This window comes from Abramis brama, assembly GCF_963993115.1.
Source record: "Abramis brama genome assembly, chromosome: 12".
In the NCBI taxonomy this organism is placed as follows: Eukaryota; Metazoa; Chordata; class Actinopteri; order Cypriniformes; family Leuciscidae; genus Abramis; species Abramis brama.
In genome coordinates, this window is record NC_139974.1 from 36,279,145 (window position 1) to 36,296,368 (window position 17,224).

Below are 17,224 nucleotides of genomic sequence, written 5' to 3' on the forward strand. Positions count from 1 at the left end.
AACCACACACATCTGTCTTGTTCCATCTGCACATAATAAACAAGCCATGTTCGGGAAAAATACATCCTTGCTTTTCAAATGTCAGTGCCTGCTTTTTCCACAGATGTCATTGTGCATGGTGCTAGTTTTGTGTTGTTTAGTGCTCTCTCGCTTTGACGGCCCATTTCTCTGAGAAAGCAAGCTGCCTTTTCCTCCATGGTTTTGGTGGTTTGTTGTGTTGCTCTGCAAACAGAACACAATGGTTGTTTGTGCTGCCCAATAAACCAACATAGTTTATTTGTTCAACTGTTTCTATTGTCATCCATGTCTTTTTTTCTTTTCTTTTTTTTCTCAGTGAGTTGAATTCCAAACTGCAAGACACTCTGGAGCAAATCGAGGTATGTGACTTTTAGAAATAATATTGATTAATCATTTTTTTTGTCTTTAGGCTCAGGACAAACTTAGAATCTATAGTGACCTTCTTCTTCATTAAATCAGACATTCAATCTCAGATCACCCTATTTCCTTCAGAAACACTCACAGTCCCTTGACAGATTTAACAACAGCAGTTGCCCTGATGTAGTGCCTCAACATTATATGAATTAAACAGATCGGAAGGAACACTTGACCATGCGTTTGTGCGTCTAACAGTGGCACCCAGGGTGTCAGTCTGCCAGCATTCATTCTCTGAGGCCCCAAGGCAGATGGACTGTGTTTTATTAAATAAATTGCTGGCTTTCAGGACTTGGAAGCTGCATTGAAGCCCATACCGACACAATCACGCATAGCCACAAACGCACACACACACAATTTCTGTTTATGGCATATTCTGTATTATTCAGAGATTTCTGTGTGGCAAATGTAATTGGATGGCACCCAGCCTCGCATACAACTCCTTTACTCATTGACTTGCTCTCCTCTTTCATGTTTCTCTCTTAATATCTGTATCTCACTCTTTCTTTTCCCTTCCTCCCCGTCTTTTTATCTCATTTGCTGTCTCATCACTCGCATTAGCGGATAGCACGGCGCCTGTGCCAACGGAGAGCTCTGCCACCAAAATTACAATGATTCATGCCACTTTTCTATTTCTGTAGCTGAGCAAGTTCCCAACTCATTAAGGATGTGAATGCTTATCTTTTGAGCTCAAAATGAAGTTGTGCCTTCAGTATCATTAGTGATTTAAACCACAGATTGTTACGGCCCTCATTCATTTGTGGTGATTGTTCATTTTAGCACCTTAAAATGAGGATTTCAAGTACTTTGCCTATTTCTGCTTTTCACATGCACTGTAATTAAGCCACTGAACTTTCTATGCTGATCTTGCTGATTTCATGCTCATCCATGCAGGAACAGTTAGATGTGGCGCTGTCCAAAACCTGCAAGCACTTTGAGGTTTCTCACTACACCAAAGTTCAACTGGCATATAAGCTTCTGGGCAAGACGCAGGTGAGTCATTGTCGCCAGGGCTCTCACGACCTTGACATTTTGGCTGGTGCTGAATTGTCATTCAAATAGCTGTTATTTGTTTTGTTCATGTCACTTGCACACAGTGTAGGCTTTCATGTTGATCATGGAGTCATACAACAAAATATATGATTTTCGTTGTGAACAAATATTAGAAAGTGTTGAACAACATAATAATAATAATGATAATAAACAATAAACTAATTTTATACTTTAGTCCACTTTCTATTCCCACCAATCCATTTGAAGTTTTGTTTTTTGTTTTTTGGTTTGTTTTTGTTTTGTTTGTTTTGTTTGTTTTTGGTTTGGTTTGGTTTATTTATTTTTAATTTGTTTTGGTTTGATTTTTCATTTTTGTTTTGTTTTGTTTTGTTTTGTTTTGTTTGATTGGTTTGTTTTTTTTGGTTTAGATTTAATTTTGTCTTGTCTTTGCTATGCTTTTGTTTAGTTTTTATGCAGTATTCCAATTAATTTTATGCAATAATTTAATTTAAATATTGCATCAAATAAATGTATTTTTATGCAATATTTTTATTTAAAAAAAAAAAACATTTTATTTTTATTTCAGTATTACAAAATAGTAATATTTCTGACCTAAATTCTTGACTTTCACTTGTCATTTAACTGGGATTCAACCTGAACTAGCCGAAACAATTTGCCATATAAATATTAAAATAAGATGAAAGTGAAACTCTTTGCGTTTAATGTGACATTTAACAGATTGTACTTTTCTGAGAATGGCATGAACAACCGTAGATTGTGCACATGCACCCCAGAGACATTTGTACTTTGTTCATTTATTTGAAGTGCTTTTAATGACATTTCCATATTCATGTAAAAAAAAAAAAAAAATTAAGTGCACAATAATCACAATTATTACAAATATTTGCATTTAGATAAGATAATAGGCGTAGTCGTCACCATTTTATCCAGTGTTCCTTGACTCAATCTCCCCCTCCACTTCACTTTTCTCCTTTTTCCTCTCAAAATGGGAGGATGATTCATACCTGGCATAGGATTTGCCAGAAGGAAAGTGCACTCTATTGTATCCTACTTTTCACAACAAAGCTGTGATTTAATAGCAGAATCCAGGAAAAAATATCTCATGGTTGGTTTTATTATAAGTCCACTCTTGCTTCTGCTTTGGCGCCTTCCCCGTCCCCTTATAAAACGACATGCAGGTTGAAATCTCCTGCTATTGTTGATCCACAGGATTAAAGATCCACTTTTTTTAAAAGAATTAGACACGCACGGTTGCACTTGTTTGTGAGACGACTGGATAAAGGGAAAAATAAGAGCAGGCCAAACAGTCCGAAAATAAATAAAACAGTGTTGTTTAAGTGGAGATCTCCAAGCATCAACTCTTGCTTTCAATGTTATTGCTTTGTCAAAAACCTGACATTTTAGTTTTGAGTTTGTACAATTGTTGATTGTTTTTAATTATATGTGTGGTTAGGTTTATACTGATAAGGACTAGTTTTCTCTGAGGAGAATGTGCTTTGTGATTTAATTCCCATCTGCATTATCACACAAGCTCAGAAAATAATTTATGGAGTAAATGACCTACTGTTTTTCAGGGGTCCTCAGAGAAATCTAGTCCGGATATAAATATCTGGGATTGCGGTATATTATTATTTTTCAACCTCATTTATTTTGACCTTGAACACTGTAACTAAAGCAAAATTGAAAAATGCTTCCTGCCTGGACTGGTGCGCCTTTATATGGATTTAGACCTTTTTGCCAGCTTTCGGGGTAAAATAACAATTGGTGGTTTGAATACTGCTGGTGTCCCATCCGTCATTAAAAGAATATGAAATCATTAAGGTGAGTCCGTTCATGGACTGCTCAGAGTGGCCACTGCAGCACAACTGTTTTTAACATATAATAATAAGAAGAAGAAGAAATGTTTCTTGAGCAGCAAATCAGCATATTAGAATGATTTCTGAAGGATCATTTGACACTGAGGACTAGAGAAATGATGCTGAAAATTCACCTTTGCCATTACAGGAATACATTATTTTCAAATACTGTTTAAAATGTACATTTATTAATGTAAGGTATTCTTGTTTGCAATCAATTTACCAACTCAAATGTCATTTGGAAAATGAATCCTATCCAAATAGTGTGTCTGTGGGCATCTCTTTGTGTGTTGTGTAAGTATGCAAGTATATGTGTCCTGAGACGTCCCCTGTCTCATCTGAAACAGCCTTCCTCGTGTCACTTTGATCACCACAGCCTCTCGGGAAGAAGATGGCAGCTGCTCTGTTTATTCATTCCTACGTTCATTCGCACACACACACACACACGCGCGCGCGCCTCTAAGAACTTAATTTATTTGCGGCCTGTGGCCAGACAGGCTGTGGCCGTTTCATCAGAGGTTACCGTTTAAGCCGATCAACCCGCAATTACTGAAGGACTGACTTCAAGATGTGTGATTCATACGTGTCCCTTGAAATTGAGTCTGATTTCAAGAGTCGTCCCTCTGGAGACCCCCTGAGAGAGTCAAACTGTGGTTGAAGAGATTATTAGGAGATTCGTGACACTTGAATGGGATGCATGATGAAATCCATGCAGAGAGTATTAATGAAAAACCAGCTCACAACAATTAATTGATAAAATCAATAGAAAATCCTTATCAACAACTCAAGTATAGTTTAGAGTTTCAGATTCATGTGCTTTGACAGATTGTTGAGATTAATGCTTAATGCATTATACATAAAGGTTTTAAGTAGTGTTACCAAAACTTTTTTTTATCTTTTCATTTTTGTTTTAATCTTTTTTTTAAATCAAATTTGATTATCAAACCACTTGGAGCCCTAGGCTGAATCTTTCTGATAATCTTTTTCCCTGCTTTGTGTATTGACTTTTTTCCTCAGTAGCTCTTTCTAGGACCAATTATTTCAAATGCGTTTTCTCATTGAAATGCGTTTTTTTCTCGACTCAAGACGTCACTGATGGATATTTCTGACCTTGATGTTCCAGAAAGCTTTCAGCTAGATGTGTTTGCTGACTATCTAGTTTCAAAGTTTTAAACAAATCAAACGCAAACCTTGTTTCAGTATGTACGTCATCCGTTAAAACAGTTGTTTGTCCCTTTTAAGAGGTGCTGTTCTTTCTGGCTTTTTTTTCCATGAACTCAGCAATTAGCCTAATGACTGCACATCTAATTCCCCATCTTTTCATCTTTTCTGTTTTTTTTTTTTTTTTTTTTACTTGTTTGTAAATCTATGTAATGGATGTAATTGCTCGTTTTTCTCAGCACAATTGATATTTCGATCACGTTTGTCTTTTAGATGTGTTGATGTTTTCAAGTTTATTTAAAAAAATAAAAATAAATAATAATCTTATTCCTAACAGAACAAATGCAGAAGATGTTGATCCCATCAGCTACATAATTTTCATTTAAATACGTTTATTGAAAGATTTCCACCTGTCTGCATTTGAACGAATGCAAATATCCTGATATTCATTTTGATTGAATTGAGCCGAAGCTGATGGAGGGATACACACTCATGGCTGAAGGAAGAAGGGAAGCAGTGAAAGCGTCAGGGGAGAAGTGCAATTAATTTGTAGCAAAGCTGTTTCATTTCCCATTGGGAGCATATTTAGCTTCAGAATGTAGTTCGGTAATGATTCATCTCCTGTGAGGTGTGAGCTGGACCCACGGCTACACAGAAGTTTTACCTTCAAACAGAGCTACTTTGGCAGGGAAAATACATTTTCTTATCATTTTCTTCTAGGTTTCCTGTAAAAATATCTGAAAATCCATAGAACAAAGTACATTTACAAGAATATTTTTCGATTTTTTTTCTTTCATTATTATTTTTCATACCCCATTGTTTTTTTCTTCTTGTTTTAAGCATAAATCTAACTATATTTTACACACACACACACACACACACACTTTATACATACAACTTTTATATTTTAATATAATTTAAAAAGAGATTTATTCTAGTGATGCAAAGCTGGATTTTCAGCATCATTACTCCAGTCTTCAGTGTCACATGATCCTTCAGAAGTCATTCTAATATGCTGATTTGATGCTCAAGAAACCATTCTTATTATTGTCAATTTTGAAAACAATTGTTCAATTTAATATTTTTGTGGAAAGTGAGATACTTTTTTATGGATTCTTTGAGGAAAGTAAAGAAATAGTAGTAGTATAGAAATAGTAAAGACAATTATTATGTTGCAAAAGATTTTATTCAGTTTTTATCATTTTTTTATGATGTAGCCTAGGTATGAATATATACAGTACAGGTGAAAAGTTTGGAAACATTACTATTTTTAATGTTTTTGAAAGAAGTTTCTTCTGCTCATCAAGCCTGCATTTATTTGATCAAAAATACAGAAAAAAAAATGTAATATTGTGATGTATTATTACAATTTAAAATAATTGGTTTTCAATTTATTATACTTTAAATTATCATTTATTTCTGTGATGCAAAGCTGAATTTTCAGGATCATTACTCCAGTCTATTACATGATCCTTTAGAAATCATTCTAATATGATGATTCAGTATCAAAGTTGGAAACAGTTCTGCTGCTTAATATTTTTTCATAACCCGTGATACTTTTTTAGGATACTTTGATGAATAAAAAAAAGAAAAAAAAAGAAGCAATTTTTAAAAAAAATAGAAATCTTTTGTAACAACAATATACACTACTGGTCAGTAATTTGGGGTCAGTATTTTTTTTCTTCTTTTTTTTTAAAATAAATCAATACTTTTATTCAGCAAGGATGTGTTAAATTTATCAAACGTGATTTATATTATTAGAAAATATTTTTTTATTTTGAATAAATGCAGTTCTTTTTAACCTTTTATTCATCAAATATATTAGGCAGCATAACTGTTTCCAACACTCATAATAAATCAGAATATTAGAATGATTTCTAAAGGATCATGTGATAGACTGGATGTCACATGTGACATTGAAGACTGGAGTAATGATCCTGAAAATTCAGCTTTGCATCACAGGAATAAATAATTTTTTAAAGTATATTCAAATAGAAAACTATTATTTTAAGTTGTAATAATATTTCACAATATTACTGTTTTTTTTCTGTATTTTTGATCAAATAAACGCAGCCTTGATAAGCATTAGAGACTTTTCAAAAATATAAAAAACGTAATGTTTCCAAACTTTTGACCTGTACTATATATATATATATATATATATATATATATATATATATATATATATATATATATATATATATATATATATATATATATATATATATTTCTTTCATTTTAATCTTAAGTAAATTGATCTTGTTTTAAGAATGTTTACTAAATACTGTATATTTAAAGGAAAAGAAGACAAAAAACGATTAAACAAAACAGGCTGTTAATTTATTTTTTTGCATAGTGTGCTTTTAATAAATAAATAAAAAATGAATTTTTCAATTGTAGTTTTATTTTTCTTTAATTTAGCAGATTTTTAAATTGTGCCTTTCTTTCTAAATTGAGTGAACCTGGAGCTTTGATTGTTTGTGAATGCTCTCACATGATATGAAAAGCTGTTTTTAATGTTAAGTAAGCTTCAATGCAGTTCTTTGGAGAGCAATTGACGTTAAAGATATCTTACCAAGTCAATACAGCAGGTTTTAAATATACGGTTTTGGGCAATGCAAAAAACATCAACAGGTTTTAATATTGATTTTACTTTCTTTTTTTTATTGATGCCTTTGTGAATAATAATAATAATAATAATAATAATGCTATATAAAAATGATCCCACAGATGACCCAGCATTCCCCTCTCATTCCTATTTTTCTTCTTTCTCCTCAGACGGCCATGGATCAGCTGCACATGCACTTCACCCAGGCCATCCACAACACTGTCTTCCAGGTGGTGCTGGGATATGTAGAGCTGTGCGCCGGCAACGCCGATACCAAGTTCCAGAAAATGCAGTACAAGGACCTTTGCACGGTATGCTCACCCCCCCCCCCCCCCCCCCCCATACTGCATTTTGATGGGTGTCCAGTAAAATTAGAGAATACTCCAAATTAGAGTGACTTCCAAAAGTCACTGTGAGCCATATTCTTCGCTCGAGCATGAAATCATTCTTCGTTTTCGTTCTTATTGTGCTCTAGACAGGCGTAAAATAGGTTAGATTCTAGCCTTTGGAAATGACGTGTATTTGTCTAGCTGTAGCGACAGGGAAAGATATTGCACAGTGAACGGGGCAGGAGATCTCATTCATGAGCAAGTCATGAAGCAATTAATTTGAATTAACAGGAAAAATTGGAGTCTCTGCCAAAGTAGCGACTCGCCACAAAATGCAGTCTCAGCCTGGATACTAAAATTCTCATTTGCATTTGTATAGAAGCCCTGAACCCTTGGATCACAAACAAAATTGCAGTCATCTTTTCTGGGTCACATTTTATTACTGTATGATATTGCAAGTGGGAGATTATATTATTGATAAATAATATTAAGCTCCTCCAGTAGATGGAGCACTACAGATAATAATTTTATACATATTTCTTTGTGACTACCACCAACTATTCTTACATTAAACTGAAATATTATAGCTATTAATTTTATGTTTAAAAAATGTCTTGACGTACTTGAATGCACCTCTACATACAACTGTCATGATATCTTAATGAAGAAAAAAAATCTTTAATATTAATTTCTATTAATATTTGGAAAAAAAAGTTTGGGGTTGGTAAGATTCATTAATGTTTCATAAGTCTCTTATGCTCACCAAGGCAGATTTTAAAATCAAAATTACAGTAAAAAAGGGATAATGTTGTGAGATGATACTAGAATATACCTGTTTTCAATTTTAATATATCTTAAATTGTAATTTATTCCTGTGATGTTAAAGCTGAATTTTCAGCATCATTACTCCAGTCTTCAGTGTCACATGATCATTCAGAAATCATTCTAATATGATGATTTGCTGCTCAAGAAACGATTCATTTTATAATCAATGTTGAAATGTTGTGCTGCTTGATATTTTTGTGGTTCAGGATTCTTTGATGAATATAAAGTTTACAGCATTTATTTGAAATAGAAAAGTGTCTTTACTGTCACTTTTAATCAATTTAATGCATTCTTGCTGAATAGAAGTATGAATGTCTTTAAAAAAAATCTTACTGACTCCAAACTTTTGAATGGTAGTGTACATTTCTAAGAACTTACCTTGTTCTCAAATATCTCAAACCATTTAAGAGAAGTAGCACTGGTTCCACTTCTATAATTCTGTAATTACTATGTACATTGATTCACATCTAGAGTTGAAGTGCTTGGATTCTTTCTATGACCTGCTATTGGCACAGAGCTCAAATAGTTTGCGTAGGCTTAGCTGTACCTGGCTGTACTATATTTGAGTGTCAGAAGGGAATATTGTTATTATCTGCTGAGCTGAGGTAAAACAGCCCGAGTTCATCTGGTACAATCAAGGGATGTTTGAACTGAATGCACTGAACATTAATTCCACATAAGTAAATGATTTTGAAAGGAAGCTTTGTTTTGCCCCTCTGTGTCTTGCAATTTTATACACTACTGTTCAAAATTGTGGGGTCAGTAAGATCTACTTTTACTTTGTTTATTTTAAGGTGACTTAGTTACTAGTTACCTTAGTTACCTTACTTACTTATACGTTTCTACATGTACTTACTATAGTAATAACATTACATTATGAATTAATACAACTAACTAATCCTAAACCAAACCCTAACTCTATAGTAAATACATGTAGTTAATTAATATTTCTCAGTACTTATGTGAGTAGGTACTATGTAACTACATCACCTTGAAATAAAGTCTAACCTAAGAAATGTATATTTTTATTTCGCAAGGATGCACTAAATTGATCAAAGGTGACAATGAAGACTTTTACATTGTTACAAAAGATTCCTTCATATAAATGCTGGTCTTTTGCTTTTTGGTCTAACGCTTTAACAACATAACTTGTTGTGGTATTACTGTGGGGTCCATATCTTACAGTAAAAGTCTGTTTGCAAAGCCTGCGCCGAAATTGCGACTGATTTACCAACGAATCCACAGTGAAATGTACCAAACAAATAAATAAAGCTCTATTGAGACATTCACATAGTTGAAAATAAATAACCACTTTCCTAGCATTAGGATCATTTGGAAAGTGGGCGGAGCCAAATATGCGATGATGTAGAAGTAGGCGTTGGTCTGATTCTGCAGAGGCGGCCTTCAGTCACACTTTTACATCATAATGTGATGCAAAAAGCTGAAACGAGTCGTTTTCAGAGCTTGGTTTCAATAAAAGCTGTTTTTGGACTAGCAAGGAAGTTTTGAGTTCTGAAACTTACAGGATGTTTTTATAGCACAATGACCTCTTACATATCAAAAGGTCAAGGAAAGTTTGATTTCTCAATTCATGATTTATGTAGTCTCATGTCACCGACATGATTTGATGACTTCCTTTGACACCCAAACTGTTCCCCCCAAACTTTGTTTTTGATCTGGTAAGTGACAACATGACAGATCATGCTTGTAGGGTCCATATACGTGTTTATCACCAAAAAATTTGGCAACATGCGCTATGCCTTTAACACTCAGACACGGGTTGTCGCTGCCTGAGGTGTCGGCTCAGCTGATAAAATCTTTTGATTTTCCTTCTCTGATACATTGCTTTGAAACGCACACTAAAAAGGACAACAGCATTTTCTCAATGAGATGCTGTGTTGCTCATTTCAGTTTTCGTTCTGGATACGGTGCCCTTTGAACCTCTGAAAGAAAATGAATCCTGTATCTGGGGTTTTGCCCCCAAGTCTCATCTCCCAGCAGAGCAAATATTGCAGATGAATTCGTCTTGAGGACCGTGGACACTGACAGTGCGTCATCTCCGACTCTCAAACTCTCCTGAGCGTCATAAAGTAAACAAAGTAAACACGATGAGTGGTATGCTAATGACAATCACTTCAATCCTGAACTTTGAACCACAGCGTGGGAATTAAAATGCAGCGTAGCTGGAACGCTCCAAAGGTCACATCATAATGCAAAGCGCTACATGAATTTTACATGAAACTATCATTATCCCGTCCCTTCAGAGATCTCCTGTGCTCAGCTTTGAGCAATAGTGAGCTCGATGAACAGTAGTGGGGAACGCCCTGTTAGTGCACATCAACAAAGGTAAAACAAATGTTAAAAATTGCACACTCTCTGGAAGTTACCGCATAGCTGAGTATCAGTGTTATTTACCATCAGTGTCCCTCACACTCGTGTTTTAGAGCGCTCTCGATGGGCCCGAGTGGATATTGACCTTGCAGCTGAACACAAGCACTTCATGAAAGTGTTCCTCATCAGCATCTCTTTAGCTCCCTCTCCACCTCCAACTCTGGTGTCCATCTCTGCAAAAGTTTATTTTCATGAACTGCTTGTACTGTCTATACTTTTAACATCATTTAACAAGATGTGCAATTGGAAAGTAAGGGCTTCTTAAAATCACCATGAAATTTTTTAATGGAATATTGCAGTGCTTATTATAAATTATTTATCCGTGCACATCATTATTACTGGCATGAGGGTGGGAAAACCTGTCACTCAAATGAGATCAAACATTTTTTTTCTTATTTCACAATAGTGAAGAGTATTGCAACTTCTGTTTCATGCTGACTTGAATAGTTCAAGGCGGTTTTTGAAGTTCTGTTTAACAAGAGTTTTAACTATTCTGATTCAGAATTTGACTACTCTTAACTGGTCTGATTCCGTTTTGAGTCAGACATGACTGCTGACTTGTGGTTTAGTAAGTTAGTTTTTGATTCACTAAAAAGAACCGGGTTGTCTCAGAATCTGACTATACTGTTCAGTCTGTATATCATGTTCTTGATTCGATAAAAATCTTTAATGTTCCAGTTCCTTAATGGTAAGTAGTATATAACGTAAAGTAAAGAAAGCATATAACACTTTGTCTCTGTTCTAAATGTATTTTATAAACTAAAAATAACCAGCTCGTAAGTGTCAACTGATTGGGAATCAGACATCACTTCTTGTACTATATGCCTTTGATTTACTAAAATCAGCCGGCTTAGTATAGTCCGATTCCCAAACAAACGACTCTTATGACTGGTCATGCACTGTATTTGATTCATTAAAAAGAACCAGCTCATAGGAGTCATTTGTTTGAGTTTCGGACTACGCTGTTACTTTATTATTTTGATTCACTAAAAAGAACCATCAGGTTATACTGACTTAGCGTCCGTTGTTTTTGATTCACAGTCACATTTAATTCAATTACATTTAATTCACATTTACTGTTGTTCAACAAATTGGACGAAATCCAGTAATTTCAATAGGAGTTCACGTTAATAGGAATTTCGTGAATGGGTGAAAGATTTCCCCACACAGATTTTGCAACAGGTTCGCAACAGGTCGCGCAAATTCGCGACGTTGACCAATGGAATTAAGTAATTCATTTAGCAAGCAGTTTAAACAGTTTTTTTTTTAATAGAAACCTTTAAAAAGAATCAGCTCATAAGATACATAAGAATTAAAATGCACCAGTCGTGCTGTATGTTTTACACTGTAGATTCAGTATTATAGGATGGTGTACCATTCATATCAGTGGAAAAATGAGAATTTTTGAATGAGAATTTTGAATTGGTTCTCGCTTCCCACCCTTAGTTATAGTAATAGCTTTCACAATTATCATCTGAGCAGTCTTACTGTCTGTCTTCTGTGCTATCAAGCTGTCAGATTCTGAACTGCCTGCCTCCTGAATAGTAAATATGTGAAATCCCTTATCTGTGGCATCTCTGATGATGCCACATTTTGAGAGCTGACTCACGCAAGGACCGCATGTGGAGTTTTGACAGTGAAAGTTCCAAACGTGGGAACGTTTGATTGATTCTGTTCATTAAGACAGCAGACATTGGCTACATTGATGTTTCCAATAAGGAAAGCCGCACACACAGCAGTAGGCCTTTTTGAGCCCAATCTGATGTAAAGGATGAATGAAGGTTACAAACTTCAGGATGCAGCAGCACATTAACTATTAAAGCTTCATTAGTTGTCCTGCTGAACTAAGGAACGTGTTTTGTTGTTCTCTGTGTTCACTGTACTGTAAGTGAATATTGACCACATACTGAGCAGGTTGAACGTTGCCCCATAAGGTTCCCAAAAGGTGCAGCATTAGAATTAAATCTCAGGTAAGAGCGTTTTTAGAAATTGACTCGCATTTCATCAAACCCTCATAAAGAATCGGTTCAGCAAATCTTTTTTTCTCCTCTCTGGAGGGTGTCAGAGATCGACGTATGAGTGGAAAGTGCCTCACTGACGTCTGACTCTTAGTGAAGAGGTTGCAGTTGGAGCAGCGCTCGAGAGATTTCCAGAGCTGATTTTCTCTTTTCACCAGGCTAATTACTCTACCATTGTTTGATAATCTTGTGGGAGGATGATGAAACCTCATTACTTTATTAATCAGATAAATATGTCCATTTTGTGATTTATCCAACCCAGGCTCATTGGAAATACATGACTCTTTAACCTTTTAGTGCCACTCACGTTACACTTAATTTCTGAACTGCCAGTGTAATATGTTGCCACAGTCCAATTTAACTGTTTCTGAGAAAATTGAACACCGCATTTAGTGCCAGTCACTGGACATTTCACTTTGAAAGTGCCCTTAAACTTCCAAGTTTAAGTGTATACATTTATACACAAACTTGGAAGTAGCCTAATGTCACAAAGCCGTATGATCCTCACATTCTGTTCCTGAGGAACTCGAAAACCCTTGATCCAGACTGAGCCTCTCCAGTTCTGCCATCTGTGCTTTGACGTCTTCAGCTTGGTTAAGAAGAGAAGACGCCACAGAGATTTGCTGACTTTACACGTTTACAGACTGCTGACGGCAGCAACGCTTTTCCCCCACTTTGTTTTCCCTCTCTTTCAGAAATTTACTACAATCATATTTGAAAATGTACATGATTCGACTGCATTTAGAAAGGCGGCCACCTCTGATGCCCAGCAGTGTTCTTCCATCACGGCAAATAGAGATCAGCCCTGAAAAACCCCCAGTGATGTTTTGAGACTGTAGGGAGAAAAAACAAGAGTACTCGAAAGATATTTTTCATGTTTTTTGGATGTAATTCCCAGCGAACCATTCAATGAAGTCACCGCTGACCTGAGTCCATTTCTGTCCACCTGCCTGAATCCCATGCATCCTCTCAAAGCGTCAAAGGATCTTATCAAAATTTCAGCTATAATGTCCATGTGTCTGTCTAATATGACTCCTTTTGAGATTAGAAAGACATTCATCATCCTTTCCCTCCACCAACTCTCAGTTGCCAGGCAACAATGGCTCGATTCTCATAGCAGGAAGTCATCTGAAGAGGATGGGGGATTGATTGTTTGAATGGGATGAGTGACTTCTCCTTCTGCTCACCTGCAGGAGTCATTCGACATCAATGAGAATACTATACCTCCTGTGTGGTAACTACTGGATCAGTGTTAATCTAGCTGAGCATCCAAGTATCTCCTTACACTCAATGATGGCCACTACACAACTTTATTCAAAGAAGGGTTGTAGCTGTCCCAAACAACAACTTCATATAAGACAAATGGCCCATATAATTATTGCTTTCGACCCTGAGCATTACATTTTGGTGGCTTTGGCAATGTTACACATTTCCTTCGGTAAAATACTTGAGCCACCATTCATTGCATTAGTTGGAGACGCTCTAGTGTAATGAGTTGTGTGGGATGGTTTCATATGAGCTTGTTTATCTGTGTCTGCAGAATTATCGTAAGTGATGAATCACCTCTGAATGCCCAGAGCTTTTTCTGTATGCAGCACAGACTTAATTAGATTTATCGCAGCCACTCGGATCAGGTCGCATTGTGTCTCAGCATGTGAATACAAAAGTGAATGAGTGTTTTATTCGTTTGATTGTTTGTTTTAAAGTCTTACTTGGTTGAACGAGTGTGATTTTGTAAGTGCTATCCTTGACTAACTGTCTCTTAAAATGCAGGGAAACACCTGATGTTTTTTTCAGGACGCACTGGTTCTTGAGTACTGGGTCAAAACAGGGCTGAAACAAGTTCATGCATCAAGGAATTGATTTAAATTAATTTGTTGTATGTTCAAAGGTGTTCATTTATGTTTGGAAGCTTCCATTTTCTCAAGGATTTGTGAATTTGTAAGAACCCACCACTCACTTCAAGCAATTAATTACTTTTTAAAAAATATAATTTAGTTTGAACTTGAAGACTGAAAATCCAGCTTTGCCATCACATAAATAAATTAAATTAAATTAATTATAATAATAATAATTATTATTATTATTATTTTTCATATTAAAATATATGAAATATGTGATCAAATAAATGCAGCTTTGTTGAGCATGAGAGACTTCGTTTAAAATCATTAAAACATCTTATCGACCTCAAACTTTGAAGCGTATTTAAAATGAGAAAACCAAAAAAAAAACCCAAATGATTTCTTCATGCTTTGTGTAGAAAATATAAGCACAGTTACTTAAAGGGGACCTATTTTACCACTTTTCACAAGATGTAAAATAAGTCTCTGGTGTCCCCAGAATGTGTCTGTGAAGTTTCAGCTCAAAATACCCCACAGATCATTTATAATAGCTTGTCAAATTTGGGTGTGAGCAAAAACACGCCGTTTTTGTGTGTGTCCCTATAAATGCAAATGAGCTGCTGCTCCCGGCCCCCTTTCCAGAAGAGGGCGGAGCCTGTACAGCTCTTGCTTTGGATACTCCGGCAACAACAAAACGCGTGAATGTGAAATGTGGGAGAATCTCACGCAACCAAAATGTCAGAAATTGTCAGTAGCGGTGTTCAGACGTACATGTTTGAACCGGAGTTGGACTCAGGAAAAATGTACAACTTTTAGAATGCAACTGAATGTTTCTGAATGGTTAGTGGATAAATGTATGTAGTTGATTTGGTGATTCAACTCATCGAATAGCACGTACCGTCATGTTAATCTACAAATCTTTCAGGAAAAACTTTTGTGCAAATCCAGCATTGAACTGACCTCGTTTGTGAATCAGCCTGGTGTAAAATGATTTACGCAAATGTAAGAGTAAGGGGAAACCCACTCATTTGGAGAGACTGTTTATGATTTATGGGGATTATAAGAAAACGTAATGGGTGGATTTCTACCATTACAGGCTGGTTGTTTACACATCTGTGTTCAAACACCTTATAAAACATAATTTCGCATAATAGCCCCCTTTAAAATGATGAAAACCTATTATATCCATCAGAGCTTGTGTGACCTTGCTCTTTGACTCACAGAGTTAAACGGTTCAACTCAGTTAAACGGACTGAATACATTTATGAATGTTTTCATAACGGTAAAAGATATGTTTTAAATTAACCCCATTCTTTTGTCAATGCGTATTTGTATTTTCTCTAGTTGAATATGCATTTTAATCTTGTATGAGGGCAGATATTTCTGGGCTTGTGAGTAATAATGGTATGTTATAATTTTTATAAAATAGAATAAATCAAAACTATTGTAGACATGGTTTAATTTCCTATTATTTACTAATGACAGGTAAAATTATGGGGTATTTTCTTGTCCTATGTTCCAAGATTTATTTTGCTAGAACGCTTTTAAATGGAAAAGTTTTCTGGACTGAAATAGTTCAGAGTTTCCTTTTATGCTCTTTCTCATAGACATTAAACATGACCTGGCAAAATACCTCTGCCATCTGCTCTACAAATGTTGTTCACATATTTGAAGTTCCTACACAGTGACCTCAATCGTAACCTAAATAAACTTCAGTAAAGTTAGGTAACTTGGGTAAGATTAGGTAAATGTTTGACAATAGACAATTAGAAACTAAAAGCCTACTGTGGTGAATCCAAATTTACAAAGTCCATTGGTAAACTTACAAATAAGCCTTGCAGTAACTGTGGTTCTGTAGTGAAAAGTTATGTCTGTAATACATAAATTGTAACTTAAGCTCAAAAACAGTTAGCTTTTCCACAGCTGGAGGCCGTGTTGCTATGTGCCGTTCCCTTGCCTTCAAAAACAGCCTCGACGAGCCTCGGGCCGATCGTAATTTACCAGGCTCCAGCAGTTTGCAGAGTTTCCAAGCATGGTTAAGAAGAAAAGGCAGGAACAGAGCTCCAGCATCTCACTGCTTGACAGCATTGATGAATATGTGTATGGATGAGTCGGCAATGATGCAGTTCTAGACATGGCGACGTTTATGTCCGCTTTCCCCGGCCACAAATCGCACTGACCAAAGGGAGTATATGGGGGCTCCTCTGAGAACGCCAGTGTCACCGAAGTCAGAGTTGATTCAAACTGTATTTTACTTCAGTACACAGCCCACCTCCCAATTTGATATACAGTCTCTCATCCCAGACAGGAGCTTGTTTTGTTGTCTCTATGGCATTATTTCTAATTATAGCGTTCCAAGGAATGTAAGCGATTCTCTGAGGTTTTGAAGGATTGATCGCATGGTAAATATTCATTGAGGTCCACAGCAGGTCAATCATCATCTCTGGTGGATTCATGCTCCCTCACTGTCAGATTTACTGTATTGCAAATGTCTTCAGCTTGATTTAAGGATGCATATACATCTGAGTAGAGATAATGTCATGCTCAACTGGGTTCCCTAGCAGATCTTTAGTGTCTTTTTCTCAGATTTTTTGCAGGATGTCTCTGGATCCTTAGAAAGTATTAAAATGTCTTACACTTTTTCCAAGTTAAAAAAGTAAAGTCCAAGTCCAGTTCATTTCTAGGAGTCCGTTTTACCCATGCTATCAATTTCAGTGCATACTGATTCAGGGATTTGTTTTTGTCACCC

At 35.7% G+C, this 17,224-nt stretch overlaps 1 protein-coding gene across 2 annotated transcripts in view; it reads left to right on the top strand.

Moving 5' to 3' along the window:
* vps50 (VPS50 subunit of EARP/GARPII complex) overlaps positions 1–17,224 on the top strand; it is a 142,233-nt gene that overhangs the window by 36,594 nt on the left and 88,415 nt on the right. For both annotated transcript variants that reach the window (XM_084131302.1, XM_084131303.1), the window contains exons 10-12: positions 335–377; positions 1,327–1,425; positions 7,242–7,382. In XM_084131302.1, the coding sequence (XP_083987428.1) occupies positions 335–377; positions 1,327–1,425; positions 7,242–7,382 (283 nt within the window). The remainder of the gene's footprint in view (positions 1–334; positions 378–1,326; positions 1,426–7,241; positions 7,383–17,224) is intronic.